Source organism: Anomaloglossus baeobatrachus, chromosome 1, assembly GCF_048569485.1.
Source record: "Anomaloglossus baeobatrachus isolate aAnoBae1 chromosome 1, aAnoBae1.hap1, whole genome shotgun sequence".
Taxonomy (NCBI): domain Eukaryota; kingdom Metazoa; phylum Chordata; class Amphibia; order Anura; family Aromobatidae; genus Anomaloglossus; species Anomaloglossus baeobatrachus.
In genome coordinates this window covers 341,777,982-341,797,168 of record NC_134353.1, presented here as the reverse complement: position 1 = coordinate 341,797,168, position 19,187 = coordinate 341,777,982, and the positions used below count along the sequence as shown (strand labels likewise).

At 44.9% G+C, this 19,187-nt stretch overlaps 1 protein-coding gene across 5 annotated transcripts in view; it reads left to right on the top strand.

Moving 5' to 3' along the window:
* EPHA5 (EPH receptor A5) overlaps nt 1–19,187 on the top strand; it is a 641,576-nt gene that overhangs the window by 581,300 nt on the left and 41,089 nt on the right. For 3 of the 5 annotated variants that reach the window (XM_075352380.1, XM_075352348.1, XM_075352366.1), the window contains exons 10-12: nt 6,915–7,058; nt 12,641–12,826; nt 18,535–18,596. In XM_075352380.1, the coding sequence (XP_075208495.1) occupies nt 6,915–7,058; nt 12,641–12,826; nt 18,535–18,596 (392 nt within the window). The remainder of the gene's footprint in view (nt 1–6,914; nt 7,059–12,640; nt 12,827–18,534; nt 18,597–19,187) is intronic. The other 2 variants (XM_075352357.1, XM_075352374.1) reach the window with 1 other exon arrangement.

Sequence of the window (19,187 nt, the reverse complement as noted above, 5' to 3'; positions counted from 1 at the left end):
ATGACCTGCTCGATCAGTTGGCCGGGGCTCAGTACCTGACCATCATGGATCTGAGCCGGGGATATTGGCAGATCCCCCTGACTCGCAAGGCCAGGAAACGCTCTGCCTTTATTACCCCATTTGGACTGTACGAGTCCACGGTGATGCCATTCGGGATGAGGAATGCCCCTGCCACTTTCCAGCGGATGGTCAACACCCTGCTCAAGGGACTTGAAGGGTACGCGGCCGCGTACCTAGATGACATTGCCGTCTTCAGTCCCACCTGGGAGGACCACCTAGAGCATCTAGCACAGGTGCTCAGGCGGATCCACCGGGCAGGTTTGACCATCAAGCCGGGAAAGTGTCAGCTGGCCATGAGCGAGGTCCAGTACCTCGGTCACCGGGTAGGCGGGAGAACACTGAAGCCCGAGCCTGAGAAAGTGGAGGCCATCGCATCCTGGCCCACCCCCAGGACCAAGAAGCAGGTGATGTCCTTCTTGGGGACCGCTGGGTACTATAGGAGGTTTGTTCCATGCTATAGTAGCCTGGCAAAGCCCTTGACGGACCTCACCAAGAAGAAGCTGCCCTCTGCAGTCGATTGGACAATGGACTGCGAGACAGCCTTCCGGGCCCTAAAGGACGCCCTGTCCAGCCCGCCCGTGCTACAGGCAGCCGACTTCACGCGGCCGTTTGTAGTACAGACCGACGCCAGTGACTTCGGCCTCGGTGCGGTGCTCAGCCAGGTGGACTCTGCGAGCCAAGAGCACCCAGTCTTGTACCTGAGCAGGAAGCTGTTACCAAGGGAAGTTGCCTATTCCACGATGGAGAAGGAGTGCCTGGCCATAGTGTGGGCCCTGCAGCGTCTGCAACCCTATCTATACGGGCGCCACTTCATCGTGGAGACGGACCACAATCCCCTCAGCTGGTTGCACACCGTCTCTGGGACGAATGGGCGATTGTTGCGATGGAGCCTTGCGCTCCAGCAATACAACTTCACCATTCGCCACAAAAGGGGCCGTGACCACGGTAACGCAGACGGGCTGTCCCGACAAGGAGAGGTCGCGGACGGGCGCACGGGGGAACACCGGAGTGTGCTGCCCCCTAGCGCCCTCAAAAGGGGGGAGGTGTGAGGTAAATCCGGAGATATGACGATAAATCATGATATTCAAGTATGTCAGGAAGCCCTCTCCTGGTGTCCCCCCCCCCCCCCCCCTTTCCTTCACACAACTGGTTGAGCAACAAACTCCATGGCCATGTCCTGTGATATGGAAATTAGGTGGCTTTAGGACAAAGGACACAGGATGACTCCCTGCCGTCACCCTGTAACAAGAGCTGTATCTCATTAGCAAGGCTATGGAAATAGCCAGACAGAACGACTCCAGTAAAAAATGGTTCATATCTCGCAAGCCATATTTCCGATAAATATGGCAACCATAAAAATGGTGTCTCCGCATGCAGACGATGCCGGCACACCCTTTTTATGGGAGCAGGACATCGGGAAATGCCCCAGGCGTGATATCAGCCGATGGGGAACTGGCAGACAGGTCATGAGTCCCCTCGTTCTGTAGCTAAATTCATAACTGTCACAATGAGAGCATTGGCGTCCGCCTACGACGCTCCCAGGCAAAGTTATGGCCCATATTCCATGTTGGGATATTGTCCATAACTCAAGCCAGGGGTGGAGCAGTGCTCCCTGTGAGGTCACGAAGGTAGGAGGGGACCTGGATTTGGCCAGGTTGATAACCCTACTTCGGCCATTTTCCAGTGTTCTTCTGCTCGGGGGCCTGGTTGGGACAGACCTGTGAGAGAGTTCCTGGAAACCTGGTCTACAGCGCCCCCCTGTGGCCAGACACACAAGGTAACTGATGTAATTGTATACCTGTTTGTAACCCATGCTTTATCTGTAACTGTACTCTGACATATGTATATTCTGTAGATTCCCTATTGTATATATTGTAGTTTCTAGTGTGCTTTAGGCGATTAAATTATATAATTAATCTTGGGCTGTTCTGTTATCTCGATCTTGAATCCCACGTCTGTGTGTTCGGCTAATAGTTACCGTAAATCGGTTGGTGGCAGCGAGTTGTGCCAAGGATTATTGTGGGGAGGCCAGTGAGATCCGGGAAGATATTATATATTCCGCCCGCGGAGGTCGGGGGAATATATACCCTCCTCTCACCGGGGACCCTTCAATAATCGGCATAAGTAGTATAGCGGCCTCCTTGCTTATTGTCGGGCAATTCCATAATTGGCCTGACTATAAGAGGGGCGCTAGAGAGCGCGTCACGTGCTCTGTCTGTCGGTCGGGAGGTATAAAGGAGGGGTGACCCCCCCTTGCTACCCCCCGATTGTGACGTACTGGTAGCCAGCGCGGGGGATTTCTGAGTGACCCCCCGGTGGTTTGTGACACTTAGTTATAATTAGTTGGAGTGTGCAACGCAGGCAGATGCGCTCTGCAAATGTCTTGGCACTAGTAGGACTATAGCAAAGTCCAATAGCCACGTATAGGATGCCACTAGGTACACTGAGTGTGTGCTAGTATAATGGCTTAGTTATAATTAGTTGGAGTGTGCAACGCAGGCAGACGTGCTGCAAATGTCTTGGCACTAGTGGGACTATAGCAAAGTCCAATAGCCACGTATAGGATGCCACTAGGTACACTGAGTGTGTGCTAGTATAATGGCTTAGTTATAATTAGTTGGAGTGTGCAACGCAGGCAGACGTGCTGCAAATGTCTTGGCACTAGTGGGACTATAGCAAAGTCCAATAGCCACGTATAGGATGCCACTAGGTACACTGAGTGTGTGCTAGTATAATGGCTTAGTTATAATTAGTTGGAGTGTGCAACGCAGGCAGACGTGCTGCAAATGTCTTGGCACTAGTGGGACTATAGCAAAGTCCAATAGCCACGTATAGGATGCCACTAGGTACACTGAGTGTGTGCTAGTATAATGGCTTAGTTATAATTAGTTGGAGTGTGCAACGCAGGCAGACGTGCTGCAAATGTCTTGGCACTAGTGGGACTATAGCAAAGTCCAATAGCCACGTATAGGATGCCACTAGGTACACTGAGTGTGTGCTAGTATAATGGCTTAGTTATAATTAGTTGGAGTGTGCAACGCAGGCAGACGTGCTGCAAATGTCTTGGCACTAGTGGGACTATAGCAAAGTCCAATAGCCACGTATAGGATGCCACTAGGTTCACTGAGTGTGTGCTAGTATAATGGCTTAGTTATAATTAGTTGGAGTGTGCAACGCAGGCAGATGCGCTCTGCAAATGTCTTGGCACTAGTAGGACTATAGCAAAGTCCAATAGCCACGTATAGGATGCCACTAAAAAACACTTAGTGTGTGCAAGTATAATGGCTTAGTTATAATTAGTTGGAGTGTGCAACGCAGGCAGATGCGCTCTGCAAATGTCTTGGCACTAGTGGGACTATAGCAAAGTCCAATAGCCACGTATAGGATGCCACTAGGTACACTGAGTGTTTGCTAGTAAAATTGCTTAGTTTAAAAAAGTTGTAGTGTGCAATGCAGGCAGACGTGCTCTGCAAATGTCTTTGCACTAGTGGGACTATAGCAAAGTCCAATAGCCACGTATAGGATGCCACTAGGTACACTGAGTGTTTGCTAGTAAAATTGCTTAGTTTAAAAAACTTGGAGTGTGCAATGCAGGCAGATGTGCTCTGCTAATGTCTTTGCACTAGTGGGACTATAGCAAAGTCCAATAGCCACGTATAGGATGCCACTAGGTACACTGAGTGTGTGCTAGTATAATGGCTTCGTTATAATTCGTTGGAGTGTGCAACGCAGGCAGATGCGCTCTGCAAATGTCTTGGCACTAGTGGGACTATAGCAAAGTCCAATAGCCACGTATAGGATGCCACTAGGTACACTGAGTGTTTGCTAGTAAAATTGCTTAGTTTAAAAAAGTTGTAGTGTGCAATGCAGGCAGACGTGCTCTGCAAATGTCTTTGCAGTAGTGGGACTATAGCAAAGTCCAATAGCCACAGATAGGATGCCACTAGGTACACTGAGTGTTTGCTAGTATAATGGCTTACTTAGAATGAGTTGGAGTGTGCAGAGGACAAGAGGGTACAGTGGCAGGATTGTGGTGCTCTGGGTAGAGGAATGGAAGCCTGCCTTTCTATTCCCTCCTAATGGTGAAATGCAGGGAGGAAATCCCTGACCTGGGCTACACAGACGCTGTTGCTGTTTGCAGGACCTGTCACTTATGGCTCTCTGACCCTGCCGCTTTGAGCCCTTAAAAGGACTGCTAGAATGTGCTCTCCCTAAGCTGTCTAACGCTGTGTATGCAGCGCATACAGCTGTATCGGCTATAGGACTCAGGAGGACGGAGCTGCGACACTGATGTCTGACACCAAAGACGCAGAAGGCAGATAATGGCGTTCGTGAAGAAAATGTCCGGTTTTATAATGCAGGGACATGTGACATGCAGATCCTATCACACATGCCGTTGCTTCTCTGGCTCAAAGTCCACTTAGGTGTGTGTGTGTCTGTGATTGGCTGACATGCTGGCCCGCCCCACAAGACGCGCGCGCTTAGGGAAGGAAGACAAGAAAAAAAAAAAAAAAATGGCGATCGCCATTATAGAAACAGCAGTGATCTGAAGGCGCTGTTCACGCACACTATACACTGAAATGTGATAATAGTTTGATTCACAGAGTGACTTACACTATTACAGCAGAAACCAAGCTAGGATTTAGCTGTTTTTTGGCTGCTAGAACCGTTCTCGAACGTTTCTAGAACTATCGAGCTTTTGCAAAAAGCTCGAGTTCTAGTTCGATCTAGAACATGCCCCAAAATCACTCGAGCCGCGAACTGGAGAACCACGAACCGCGCTCAACTCTACTCTGGATATCAAATATATCAGTCAGAAAACTGCATAAGCCAGAATCATATTTCAATTACAGTTAGATTGACTATACGCAAAGATCATGTTACCAATCACAAATGTCAAATATATTTATCAATAAATTGCATAGGCCAGAAGTATATTGCAAGAATGATACAGTGAAGTCGTATATGATCTTATGCTTATTACAACAAAACTGCCTGTGAATAATAGGCCATATACTAAATGTGATTAATAATGGTAAACACATATACAGCATATGATGTAACCCTTAATAGGAAATATATATGTATCCCACATGCACTAAGCCGCTGAACGGTAGCAGGGGGCCCAAAAAAAAGACTCACCCTATAAAAAATAGGCCATATACCAACAATACAATTAATAATGGCAAACACACATACGGCATATGATGTTACTCTTAGTAGGAAGTACATATATATCCCACATACATTAAGCAGCTGAACGGTAGCAGGGAGCCCAAAAAGGACTCATCCATGAAAATTAAGCCATGTAATAATGACAGCCACATATATGGCATATGATGTTACCCTAAATAGGAAGTGCATATGTATCCCTCATGTACTGCGCAGCTGAGCGGTAGCAGTGGGCCCAATCAAGACTCACCCACTTGTTAGCCCTTACTGAAATAGTAAGTAATCAACGGAAACATAGTGATAAGCATACCAGGACAGCTGATCAGACACGTGGCAGGAACGCTACAGGAGACAGCCCATGGGCTGTGTGTCCGTGTGAAACACACACATGTTTGTGTGCTCCACACAGCGACATGTACATTTTTCTCTGGCATCATGGATGTCACACGGACCACACACTGATGTGATTCATGTGACATCAGTGTGACACGTATCAGAGAAAACATATGTCACATAAAAATAAAGTATTTTTATAGATACCTGTCATCACAGCTGCTGTGTCTCCCTATGCTGCTACTTCCGGGTCCCGCTCATTGTGCTCATTGCATATTCACTGCACTCAACACTGACCCAGAAGTAACAGCAGCGTGGGAGACAGCAGAGCCAGAGACAGGTAAGTATACCAGCTCATGCTGTCCATGTGCTATCCAGATGTCACACGGATAGCACAAGGACAGCACATGTAAAACATAGACACTTACACACATAAACAGATACGTACCTTCACCACAGACTGTGAAACACGTGTGTGTTTTACACAAACGTGTGAAAGAGGCCATACTCTTGTTCACGATGCTCATAGTTTAGGCAGCATGAACCTAATGACAGCTTCTCTTTAATCAACTGTGCCCCCAGAAATATATGCTCCAAATGCTGCCTAATAATATTTATAATATGCACTGTGCCCCCAATATATGTTCTAGTGCACACCTTTATGGCTAAATTAGTTATTTGCTGTGCCCTATATTTTGAATTATACAGGGTGTGCCATAAGTATGGATACACCCTGGGTGGGCCATAAGTATGGATACACCCTGATAAAATGGAAGTGGTGTGGGCAAAACATTTCAGGCCGGTGACGCCCATGGTGGCCATCTGCAAAGCCGCCATTTTGAATTCAACTTTACTCTTTTTTTATCAGGGTGTATCCATACTTATGGCCCACCAAGGGTGTATCTATACTTATGGCCCACTCCGTGTAACACATACTCTGCCCCAGTAAATGAAATATAATATGCACTGTGCCCAAAAAAATTAACTATAAAATACACTTTGCCCCTGTAATAATTTATAATTCATACTTAATTATAATACATGGGTTGCTGGCATTAGTGTTGTACCTGCTGGATAAAACTGTACGGCACTGTTATATTTTTCTAAACTCACCGTCTGCAAATGTAGCTACAGAAATGAGTAGCGCCATAATCAATAGTATTCTAGCATAGCGGAACTGGTATTTGCACAACTTACAGCTACATTCCACTTGCTCTTCATACAATATTAATAATGGAAGTTCTAATTGATTGTACTATAGGTTTATTTTTTATTGTCTTTTTTATTTTTATTATATATAATGTTGTAATGGTGCTTGTATAGAACTGTGACAACTAATAAGAAGTTAGTTTTCTGTTCCACTACAGTGAAACTTCCAGGAATAAAGACATACATTGATCCTCATACCTACGAGGACCCTAGCCAAGCAGTACATGAGTTTGCCAAAGAAATCGATGCTTCCTGTATAACTATTGAACGGGTTATTGGAGCAGGTTTGTAATTTCTCTACTTTCAGACAATGAACTGGAAAATCCATTTTTAATTGTACTGACTTTAAATACATAAGTTTTAGAATATTTGGCTTTTTAATATTTAAGTATAACTTGTGCTGCATGTGGGTGGAATGAATAATAGGAGTATTCTGTATTTTACTGTGTGTTTGTAGAGGGTTTTTTTACCTTTTTATTTAATTGTAAATGTTAAAACAAAATTGCATGATTCATTTCTATTTTTCAGCATGTGCTAATGTAAATCATAATGTATTTGTTTTGGTGCCACCATAAAATGAACAGTTCCATTATTTTTTTAAAATTGAAAACAAAATAGATGATTGGACAGAGTTAAGGGTGCTTTATACACTGCAATTGTGACGCCCTTGACCCCAGGGGTCACAGGTTAATACACAACATCATACACCCCCTTCCCTGGACAAGTCACACCAGTCACACATTAAACCCTTGTTGCCTCCCTCCAGGGTCTCATGTCCACACCAGGTGGGGCGGAGCCAAGCGGTTGGCCCCGCCCATCGAGGAGTTCACAGGCTGGAGGTGGAAAAACACAGTAGTCAGTTCAGTTGTGGGCAGTAGTGAGTGAGGAGTGAAAACTGTTGGTGTCTGGGTTGGAGCCCAGGCACTTCCAGCCAGGTCGGCAGATGGTGGTGACCGTCTGCAGGAGTTGGTGAAGGTCAGCGGAACCGTAGGACTGGGGTCGGGCGGTGGCCCACCGGTACTGAACCGGGGAGCCGATTGGAGCCAAGCACCAGGCAGGGTACTCAGACCCCGACTAGGCTTAAAGCCAACCTCTAGTCAAATTTTCTGATTGCGGTCTGGACCTCAGGGGTTCATTCCCACCCAAATTCCGATTGAAGGCAACAGCCCAACCGTTCCGGATAAGTGCCACCGCCAAAGGCCAGAGATCCATGGGGCCAGCGTCTGCGGGCAATAGGGCTCCTCCGGCACGTATACATCGGGGAGCGGACTCCCGGTGCTCAGGCATTGGAGTCAAGACACAAAACACAGGTGCAGGGAAACGACAGCCACCATCAACCCATCCAGGGAGAACACCGCAGTCGGCTGCGGGCCCCGTCCATCCAGCCGTTTGGTTTACCAGAGACTCTGTCCATCTGTGTGTGAGTGAGTACACCAGTGCCATCTGGCACCGCACTGCGCTGCACCGCAATCCTGCACCCTGCGAACCCCATCCTACAGGAACCCAACCTCCTACCGGGCCCCGGGACCAACAGCCCCTACCCACGGAGGGGTCAACACCTAGCTGCTTCCCGCCATCTCTCCCGGGAACCCCATCACCACAACCCGTGGGTGGTGTCACAAATTCTGTATATATCCCAAATCCAAATTCCTCCCCTTTTCACTCGTGGGCGAGGAGCGCTGCTCGAGCCTTGGGTCCGGCCCGCTCAAGTCACAGAGGAGAAGGCACCGGATCCAAGCGCAATCTCCCCGAGCAGCCCCCGCGACGGGGAAGCTGGCCCCCGACACGATATCGCTAACAATTTATCGTCGGGGTCACGGTGTTTGTGATGCACATCAGGCGCTGTTAGCGACATCGCAGTGTGTGACACGTACGAGCGATCTTAAACAATCACAAAAGTGGTAAAAATCATTTGAAACGGAGAGGTCGCTCTGAAACAAAAAATCATTTTCTGCTTAGTAGCGATGTTGTTCGTCATCCTGCGGCAGCACACATCGCTATGTGTGACACCGCAGAAGCGACGAACATCTCCTTACCTGCGTCCACCGGCAATGCGGAAGGATGGAGGTAGGCGGGATGTTACGTCCCGCTCATCTCCGCCCCTCCGCTTCCATTGGCCGGCCGCTTAGTGATGCCGCAGTGATGACGCTGTGACGCCGAAAGCACCTCCCCCTTGAAGGACCAGGTATGTGCGTGTGACGAGCGATCACACAATATCGCACACACGACGGGGTGGGTGCTATCGCGCGCAACATTGCTAGCAATTGCTAACGATGTTGCAGCGTGTAAAATACCCTTTACTCTCTTACAGGAGAATGACATTTTTTACAGAAAATTATGAGGAATTTCACATTCTATGTTCTTACTCTGAAGCACTATCCAGTAGAATATACACCCTGACATATAGAAGCATTTAGCGATGAATCTCACAGAACACCATATTATCTGCGGACAAAGATTGATCCCTATATCTGTGCTTTACATTATTTTAGGTTAGTATTATAATGGGAGAAGTGTTCGTGGTCACCTGGCAGCTTCAAAATGGCTAGCATGAACAGGCTTGGAGATAGATACTTCATTTTCCAGATCCTAGGGTTTGCCCTGACCTTCACTCTTTAACTCATATAAATGGATATGGACTTACACAGAGGCCCATTGGCTGGGCCATGGAGACATCTGCTGTTCAGTGGTACAAGAAGAATAGTCAGACAGCCAGGTCAGAACCAGGAGGTATGAGGGGTACAAAATAGTAAGATAGGAGAAATGTCAAAAAACTACCCAAGATCAGGGAACGGGATAAATCAGGAGGCATCAACAGAAGCACAGTGTAAATGTAAGCCAGGTACCACAACAACTGACTGGATGTGGGAACTGACTCTAAGGGATTTATATAGTGAGCAGCCCCAACCAGTGCTGACAAAAGAAAGAAAACCATACCAACAGGATTAACTCTGTTGCTTCCATACTGGCCAGAGCCACAAGTCCCAGAAATAAAATAGGGCTACTAAACAGTCTGCCTCGGCTGACAAGGGGAACAAGAGTAGAGGGAACAGGTACCAGAATGGACGTCACAAGTATCTATTTGATCATGTTATCAAATGAGCATGGTTGTCTTAAACCTTTTAATAGCAAATTTATATTTTAAGTATAAACCCAGGCATATTATTAAAAGGAATCTGTCACCAGGTTTTTGCTACCCCATCTGAGAGCAGCATAATGTAGGGGAAGAGACTCTGATTCTAGCGATATATCACTTAGCTGGATTGCTTGCTGAAGTTTTGATAACATTGTTGTTTTATATTTTGCAGGTCTATCAGGTTTCTGAATGCTGAGCTCTGTATAACTCTACCCACACCAATGATTGGCAGCTTTCCATCTACAATGAGCAGAAAGCTGCCAATCAGTGGCATGGGGGAGGTTATACAGAGCTCAAAAATATGAATGGCTACATAGCAGTATATTTACTTGTCTTCTACTAATAATCTTCTATTATTAATTAAAGTAAATAAATCATCGCTGGAATCATGATCTCTGTCTCTACTTTATGCTGTTCTCAGTATATACGTCAACAGTGACATGAAGCTTATAACACTGTCGTAAAACACGGGTCTACAAAATTTCTGGTTCACAAACGAACTATAACTGTCATGATCCAGGCTGGCTTTTCCCTGCTGCTGGTTATACTCAGCTCTGGCCTGATCATGTCAGGGGTTAACTTCCCTTGCCTCGTTCGGGATCCTAGGACACTATATATTGCCTTTCTACCTATGACTCAGTGCCAGTGATATTTCTTCCTTGCAGCTTGTATACTAGTTCTGGTGAGTGTTCCCGATCTGTCCTGCCTCCCTGATACTGTGTCCTGACTTGTACTCTCCCCCGTTTGTCTGCCTGTCCCGGTCCCTAACTTCCCGCTCCTGTCTGTTGTTTGTGTTTCCCTCTGCATTCCTGATCTCCCGGCTTCCGACTCGGTTCTGTTTTCTGACTTGATATTGATCCTCCCTTTGCAGTGACTTGACTCTCTTGGCTAGACCCTGACTGTTTGACTACTCTATTGCCCCCTGGTGATTTGCCTGTTAACTGCCTGCTGAAGTTACTCTGCTATACTTCAGCTGCCTTTTTGTTACAGTGTTTCACTACTCTGCTGCCACCTAGTGGGGAATACGCTGTACTACATCTTACTAGCCTTTGCACAGCGTGACACATGCCATTTATTAACGATTTTATGTGCTGAGCGCAGATATCACAATAAAAGATGTCAATCATCTCTTGTTTCTATGATATTGAAGAGTTTTCATTTAACTAAATAATGCTTAGAAATGTAGCCATTACTTTTAGATAGAGATAATCAATCCTTTTAAGATTCGAGTTCGCAAGGTTTAGTAAAATTTTTCAAAAATTGTATTTGCGGCAAAGAAATTCCCCATGAATCTCTGGTGCTGAAATTCCTAGTGACTCTTGAACAGATTCTGTCTATATTTTTGGAGCAGCTAAAAGTCACAGCAAGGAGAATGTTATGTTATTTTTAGTGGGGAGCTGGGAGCACTGAACTGTTCTACACGAGCTCCTACTAACACTTCAGCCAAATGGATTTGTATGCTGCCATTAATTGTTTTGTCCAAGGCAAAATATTACTTTCCCCTAGAAAGGCATTAGGTACCGGCTTTAAAGTGTAACATCACAGCTATTAGACTGTAGGCATGCTCCACCGCGTAATATTGTGTTTGCAGGATCTGGTTTTATGTTTTCGTATCTCTTATTTCTGTTTATTTTGCCTTGTAGCATAAGAAAACATCTCATTTACATAATATATTTTATTAGCTTTTGTACCGTAGTTTTAGAGCCTGTATTTAAAAAAGCTTATGGTTATATGTTCATGCTTATTTCAGGGTCATTTCTTGCTAAGAGCCTTATAACAAAAATATTATAGCATTAGTTTTTCATGTGATTGGAAGAAGATCTAAAGTAGAGATGACTTAAAATGTTTTTTATTTTCACTTTGCCAACTTTAATGATCCTTTCCTGGTTTCCACTAAAGGGGGCTTTATACACAACGAGATGTCGATGAGGTCACGGAATTCGTGATGCACATCTGGCCTCGTTAGTGACGTCGTTGCGTGTGACATGTACGAGCGACCGCTAACGATCAAAAATACTCACCTAATCGCTGATCATTGACACATTGTTCAAATCCCAAATATCATTGCTGGTGCTGGTGCAGGACGCAGGTTGTTCCTGAGGCAGTACACATCACTACATGTGACACCCCAGGAACGACGAACAACACCGTACCTGCGTCCTCCGGCAACGAGGTGGGCGTGTATTTCCTTCGGCTGCTCTCTGCCCCTCCTCTTCTATTGGCCGCCTGCTGTGTGACGTCACTGTGACGCCACACAAACCGCCCCCTAAGAAAAAAGGCTGTTTGCCAGCCACAGCGACGTCGCTAGGAAGGTAAGTTCGTGTGACCGGTGTTAGCGATATTGTGCTCCACGGGCAGCGATTTGCCTGTGACGCACAAACGACGGGGACAGGTGCTTTCACGAGCGACATCGCTAGCGATATCGCTGCGTGTAAAGCAGCCTTAAATAAAACATATGTATGGCTACTGTCAGACACTCGTCATGTGTCTCAACATGAAAGGTATGTAGCATATCGCCAGATCACAATTTATCACAACAAAGATTTAAATATTTTTTTTGTTTTGTTCTGATTGAACCTGAGTCCATTTTTGATACAAAATATAGAACTCCCATGCAGATACATGTTATGGCCTGAAACTGCATTTTATCACCCAGTGTTAAAGGGGCTATATACATTTTAGGGAAAAAGAACCAAACAGCAAATGACTAAATATGTCTTCATTTTGTAGGTGAGTTTGGAGAAGTTTGTAGTGGCCGCAATAAGCTTCCAGGGAAAAGGGAGCTTCCAGTTGCTATAAAGACTCTCAAAGTTGGATATACTGACAAGCAAAGAAGAGACTTCTTGGGTGAAGCCAGTATAATGGGACAGTTTGACCATCCAAATATCATCCACTTGGAGGGAGTTGTTACAAAAAGTAAGTACAAAATTGTATCTGAATCTTAAAAAAAAATGCTGCCCTATCATAAAAATTTTCAGATACTGATGTGTTTTCTAAAATGGAGCTTATCAGGGAAATCATGCTGCTTAAACCACAGGCAGCATAAGTCAGTAACTGTCTCCCTCATTAAAGACATGTATGTTTTAGATGGCATTTTAGAGAAAACTTAGACAGGGAGGAAGACATTTATGAACTTGGTGGGGTGGGGGACATTTACATGTTCTGTTTGATTGACTAGTCTTTCCCTATACAAAAGAAGAAGTCTTTGATTCTAGCCTGTATGAGATGAAGTAGATGGGTTGAAGCTACCTGGGTGGGAAGGAACAGATGAGTGATCCATCAGCTACACTGTTAAAAATAAATGTGTACAATGAAAGTTTAAGGAGACACTGGCACATGAACAACTAGTTCAGTAGAGCAAAGGAATCACACACAAGATACTTCTCAATGCAGCATTTATATACACAGCCTAATTTATGTTCCAGTTTTCAAACATACACGCATATTATTACTATTTGACTATGTTTGAGTATATGAACTTCTAAAAAACACTTAAGCAGCCTCCTACTAATCTAATTGGTTGCATGGGCTTGTACTATCATATTTAGTCTTCCAAACATTGTTGTATCTTTCTTTGTGAGTCTCAGTGAGGCCCATACTTTTACCAGATAGTTGTCAATGGTCTCATACACAGGCATTTTCATTCTATTGGAATGAGTGGATTGACCCATTGTGCACTCATCCAACTGCTATGTGGATTTGCATGCTCCTCATTTAGGTCCTATCAGCCTTAGAACTCTTATTTGGCTCTCTTCCTCTATCACTGCATTCTTCTCTAACTCCCAGACTCTAGTATAGAAGTACCTTGCTTAGAACTAAATTAGCTCTCCTTGATGGGTACTCTGGCATTCTTCACCATAGCATGTTATCTAGCAATGAGCGAATATATGCAGCACTATTCATTGCTTGCACAAATATTAATGTATTTGCAAGATACTTTACTCGTCGAGTATTTTGGTATTCGCCTCATGAGTTTCGAGTCACCTCCTATCATGTTTCACGTCTGATTTTCAGCCACTAAACATATTGGGATTGTTTGCTACTTACAGTAGTGCCATAGCCATCTTTGCTACTAGTATTACTGTGATTGGGAGGTGCAGTGAAAAAGAAAAGACTTGTGATCATAAAAGCAGGAGAATTGCACTGACCAATTTCCTGCAGCTGTCACACTACTTCCTGGTCCGCTCATTAAGCCTTATAAATATGCACTGCTTTCCCTGCCCTCCCTCTGTGCCGACATCTGTAATTGGTTGCTTCCGCACTATCTGTGTGGGTCCTGAAAAGGAATGTAAAATGAAATAAGTAAATGGAAAAAATGATGTAGGATTCCCCGTATTTCCTAGTGCAAATAAAGCAGATGGCTACAGGGTGCAACCCCCAGCTGTGTGCATTATCTTGGTTGTGTATCAAAATACAAGGAACCTCATATGGCTTTTTTTAATTACCTAAATAATTTTAAAAAGCGGGTGGTCCCTCCATGTTTGATACCCAGCAAAGATAAAGCAGACAGTTAGGGGTTGGTATTCTGAAGCTGGAGTGGTCCATGATTATTGGACCCTCTCTAGCCTAAAAATAGCAGCCCTTAGCTACACGACAATTGGCGCATCCATTAAAAGCACCAATTATGGCAATTTTTCCGGCTTATCTTGATTGTCCTGATCCGGTTGCAATCAGGGTCATATAATGGGTTAATGATAGCTGTTCTTTGTCAAAAAAATCACAACTGTCATCAAGCCCTGGATTGGTAATGGAGCAGTGTCTATGAGTCTATGAGACTCCCCTATCACCAATTCTGTAAGAAGAAAAAAAAACACAAACACATAAAAATCCTTTATTTTAAATAAATGAAAAAATAACACACCCCTTTTGACAATTTATTAACCCCAAAAACACCTACGCAGGTCCGACATAATCCACACAACGTCCCACAACAATCCCAGCTTTGTTGCACCCAGAAGGTGCAGTGATATAAAACGCGACCACTCAGTACAGCTTCTGGGACACACTGAGAGCAGCAGTGACGCAGCTGTGAGAAGCAGTGACGTCAGTCAGGTTCCCGAAGTACACACGGTACCATGTGTGACCGCCAGTGAACCCATTGCCGGATTACCAGACAGCCGGATTGCTGGACTATTCACCCATTTCTCATTAATCAAACCTCAGGGCATTAACCTTACAGCTATCCCTATCTCCATAGGAAACTACTCTTTATTGTCTTCACTAGTACTGTTTTTCTCTTTGTGGAAAAAAATCATTTTTTTCTATGCTCAAACAGAGTCAAGTAAATCACAGGAAGTCATTTTTCATGCCACACAATGTTGCAGGCTCCACTTAAAGGGAACCTGTCAGCAGAAATTTCGACTAAAACCTATCAGATTCCCCCTCTGCAGCTCCTGGGCTGCATTCTAGAAAGGTCCCTGTTATTATAGTGCCCCCTTTCTGACCCAAAAAAAGAGCTTATATCGAGGTACCTTTTTGGCTTCTGATTCTCAAAATGTGTCACGGGGGCGGGCTGCCTGATGGCCGTTATTCTGCCCCCTGTTCCTGTATGCCGCCCCCATCGCCGATTTCTATACTTCTGGACGCCGCCCACTGCTCCAGCCATCCCCGCGCATGCCCAGTGCTCATCTCTCGTGGATGAGCACTGTGCCCAGTGTCACCGGTGGTGACGTGCGCGCAGGGTTTAGATTATGGGCGGTGCTGTGATGTTAATTACCAAGCAACCGCCCATAATCGCGGGACCGCGCATTCCCCCTCGGCCTGCTTCTTTCTGCGCAAGCGCGCTGCAGCTGAACTCACGTCACCTCCTTCCCATCTTGCCCTGAGGCAGGAAATAGATGGGAGGAGCGCGGAGCAGTGACTACACCGATCAGGAGGAGTTCAGCTGCAGCGCGCTTGCGCAGAAAGAAGCAGGCCGAGGGGGAATGCGCGGTCCCGCGATTATGGGCGGTTGCTTGGTAATTAACATCACAGCACCGCCCATAATCTAAACCCTGCGCGCACGTCACCACCGGTGACACTGGGCACAGTGCTCATCCACGAGAGATGAGCACTGGGCATGCGCGGGGATGGCTGGAGCAGTGGGCGGCGTCCAGAAGTATAGAAATCGGCGATGGGGGCGGCATACAGGAACAGGGGGCAGAATAACGGCCATCAGGCTGCCCACCCCCGTGACACATTTAGAGAATCAGAATCCAAAAAGGTACCTCGATATAAACTCTTTTTTTGGGTCAGAAAGGGGGCACTATAATAACAGGGACCTTTCTAGAATGCAGCCCAGGAGCTGCAGAGGGGGAATCTGTTAGGTTTTAGTCGAAATTTCTGCTGACAGGTTCCCTTTAAAGGAGTCCGACAAGTAACACCTTATTATTACACTGGTAATCACAAACACTTGACCCCAATAGAAAGGGAAGAAATGCTAATGAAATTACATTGGGTAGCTTATTTCAACCTACTAACTTGCTGCAGGGAATAAAATATCCTTATGTCCCCCTATCTCTATATTTGGAGTTATTTTAATCTAAAATAATATAAATAAATGAAAATGCAATCCTCAAGCATAAAATCTCAATGCCTGCAATTCTGTTACATATTATATATGATTTTCAATTCTTTTCATGATCTTAAATTAATTCAGTTTGATTTTATAGCACTACTTTCTTTGTGATATTATAAAGACAGCCACTAGGCTTCCTAATATGAGTTCTAATTTTCCACGTTATTCATCATTCATCATATCATTTTCATACTATAAAAATGGAATGAAATATATATATATATACACACACACACACACATAGATATTCCATTCTATATCAACAGTAATGTGTATACCATATTTTTGGATTATAAGATGCACCTTTCTTCCCAAAAATTTGGGAGGAAAATGTAGGGTGCATCTTAAAATCTGAATATATCTTACAGGGAGGTGGAGAATTGGCGTAGGGGCTGTCTGTGCGGTGGCTGGCTGCCTCTCTGTGCGGGTGGCTCTCTGTGCGGCTGGCTGTCTGTGCAGGTGGCCAGGTGCCTCTCTCTGTGGGCGGCCTGCTGCCTCTCTGTGCTGGCGGCCAGCTGCCTGCTTCTTTGTGCCAGCAGCCAGCTGGCTGCCTCTCTGTGTGGGTGGCTGGCTGGCTGCCTCTCTGTGCGAGCGGCCGGATGGCTGCCTGCCTCTCTGTGGGTACGGCCGGTTGGCTGCCTCTATGCCGGTGGCCAGCTTGCTGCCTCTCTGTGCCGGTGGCTGCCTGGCTGCCTCTCTGTGCCGGCGGCCAGCTGGCTGCCTCTCTGTGCAGGCGGCAGGCTGGCTGCCTCTCTGTACAGGCAGCAGGCTGGCTATGCAGGCTACAGTGGCTGTGCTGGCAGCAGAAGCTGCAATGTTTGTGCGGTGGGTGTCCCAGATGCTCTGGGTTCAAATGATGGTTCCAAGAGTCAGCGCGTGCACAAATGGCGCTCTTGGCTGAGAGTTCTATCTGCGCACGTGCCACTCTGAGCACCATTTCTTTGAAGCCCGGACCGCCTCATGGACACCCTGGGACATCTGGGACACCCACGGCACCGACCTGCTCCACACAGCTACCGCAGCTTCCGCTGCCAGCACAGACCCCACTGCTGCCAGCCCAAACCCCATCACGGCCATCACAGACCCCACCAGCACTTCTCCTGCTTCAAGTGACTCAACTCCACCACCGCTGATGTTCCCCCATCGGTAAGACAATTCTGGTTTATAAGATGGACGCCATTTTTTTTCCTTTTTTTATCTCTAGTATGTGTATATATATATATATATATATATATATATATATATATATATATATTTCATTTCTCATAAACAATAAGTTTGCATATATATATATATATATATATATATATATATATATATATATACGCACATACAGTGTATATATATATATATATATATATATATATATAATTGTCTCCCCAGGAAAAGAGACAAACTCTAGCGCCACCTATTAGACGTATCAATCCTAAAAGTCAAATGTGGCCTTTTAACAAGCCTTTTCATATGACCTAGGATATATACCACATCCGAATCCCAATTTGCAGACATTGTGTTTTGGGGTGATTGCCCCTCATCAGTACAAAGTGTGGGTAATCTGGCTCATGAGAAGCTTTGTGAAGATCACGGAGGAAGACTATTCTCCTCCTACGGAGACCTGACAAACTATATATATATATATATAATGGGTCATTTATATTGGCTTTCTACTGTATACCCCAAATATTTCTGCCCAGTTCTGCTGCCACGTGAGAAACATAAATACAATGAGTAATATTACTGGGGTCTCATAGTTCAAATATAACTTTAATTACATATTAAATAAGAAAACCACTAGTTTATGAGTTTGGTATGTGATGCATTTTATAGGTGTAGTAGACCCTTACATTGTCATCAGTGTGTGACAGTAAAAGGCATCCATCTGAAAATATTACATGTGTTCAGCACAATTTTATATGTGTGCATATAAAAGCCTACATCGTGTAGTATTGATTATCCTAGGTTATTGAACAGTATCATTTTGTAAGTTATGTTTATAGATTATTTATATTTCTTCACTTATTGTTTTGTGTATTATCATTATTTAATATTTATTCATTGTGTATTGAAGGCAAACCTGTAATGATTGTAACAGAATACATGGAAAATGGCTCTTTGGACACTTTCCTAAAGGTAGATCTATAAATAATTACTAATATATGCTATATAATTGTTATATTTTACATAAATGTTCATTTACCAGGAATGAGTGTCTGGCACTTTTATAGGATGCTGTTTGATTTAGGAAAAAAAATAATTTTGCATATAGAATCATAGAATTTATAAATCATAGAATAGTAGAGTTGGAAGGGAAATCAAGGGCTATTGGGTCCAACCCCCTGCGACTTCAGGTTTTCCTAAATCATCCCAGCTATATTTTTATCCAGCTTCCACTATAGAATCAAAGAATGGTAGAGTTGGAAGGGACCTCAAGGGCCATCGGGTCCAACCCCCTGGGAGTGCAGGTTTTCCTAAATCATCCCAGCTATATGTTTATCCAGCTTCTACTATAGAATCATAGAAAGGTAGAGTTGGAAGGGACCTCAAGAGCCATCAGGTCCAAACCCCTAGGAGTGCTGGTTTTCCTAAATCATCCCAGCTATATGTTTATCCAGCTTCCGCTATAGAATCATAGAAATGTAGAGTTGGAAGGCACCTCAAGAGCCATCGGGTCCAACCCCTTGCGAGTGTAGATTTTCCTAAATCATGCCAGATATATTTTTA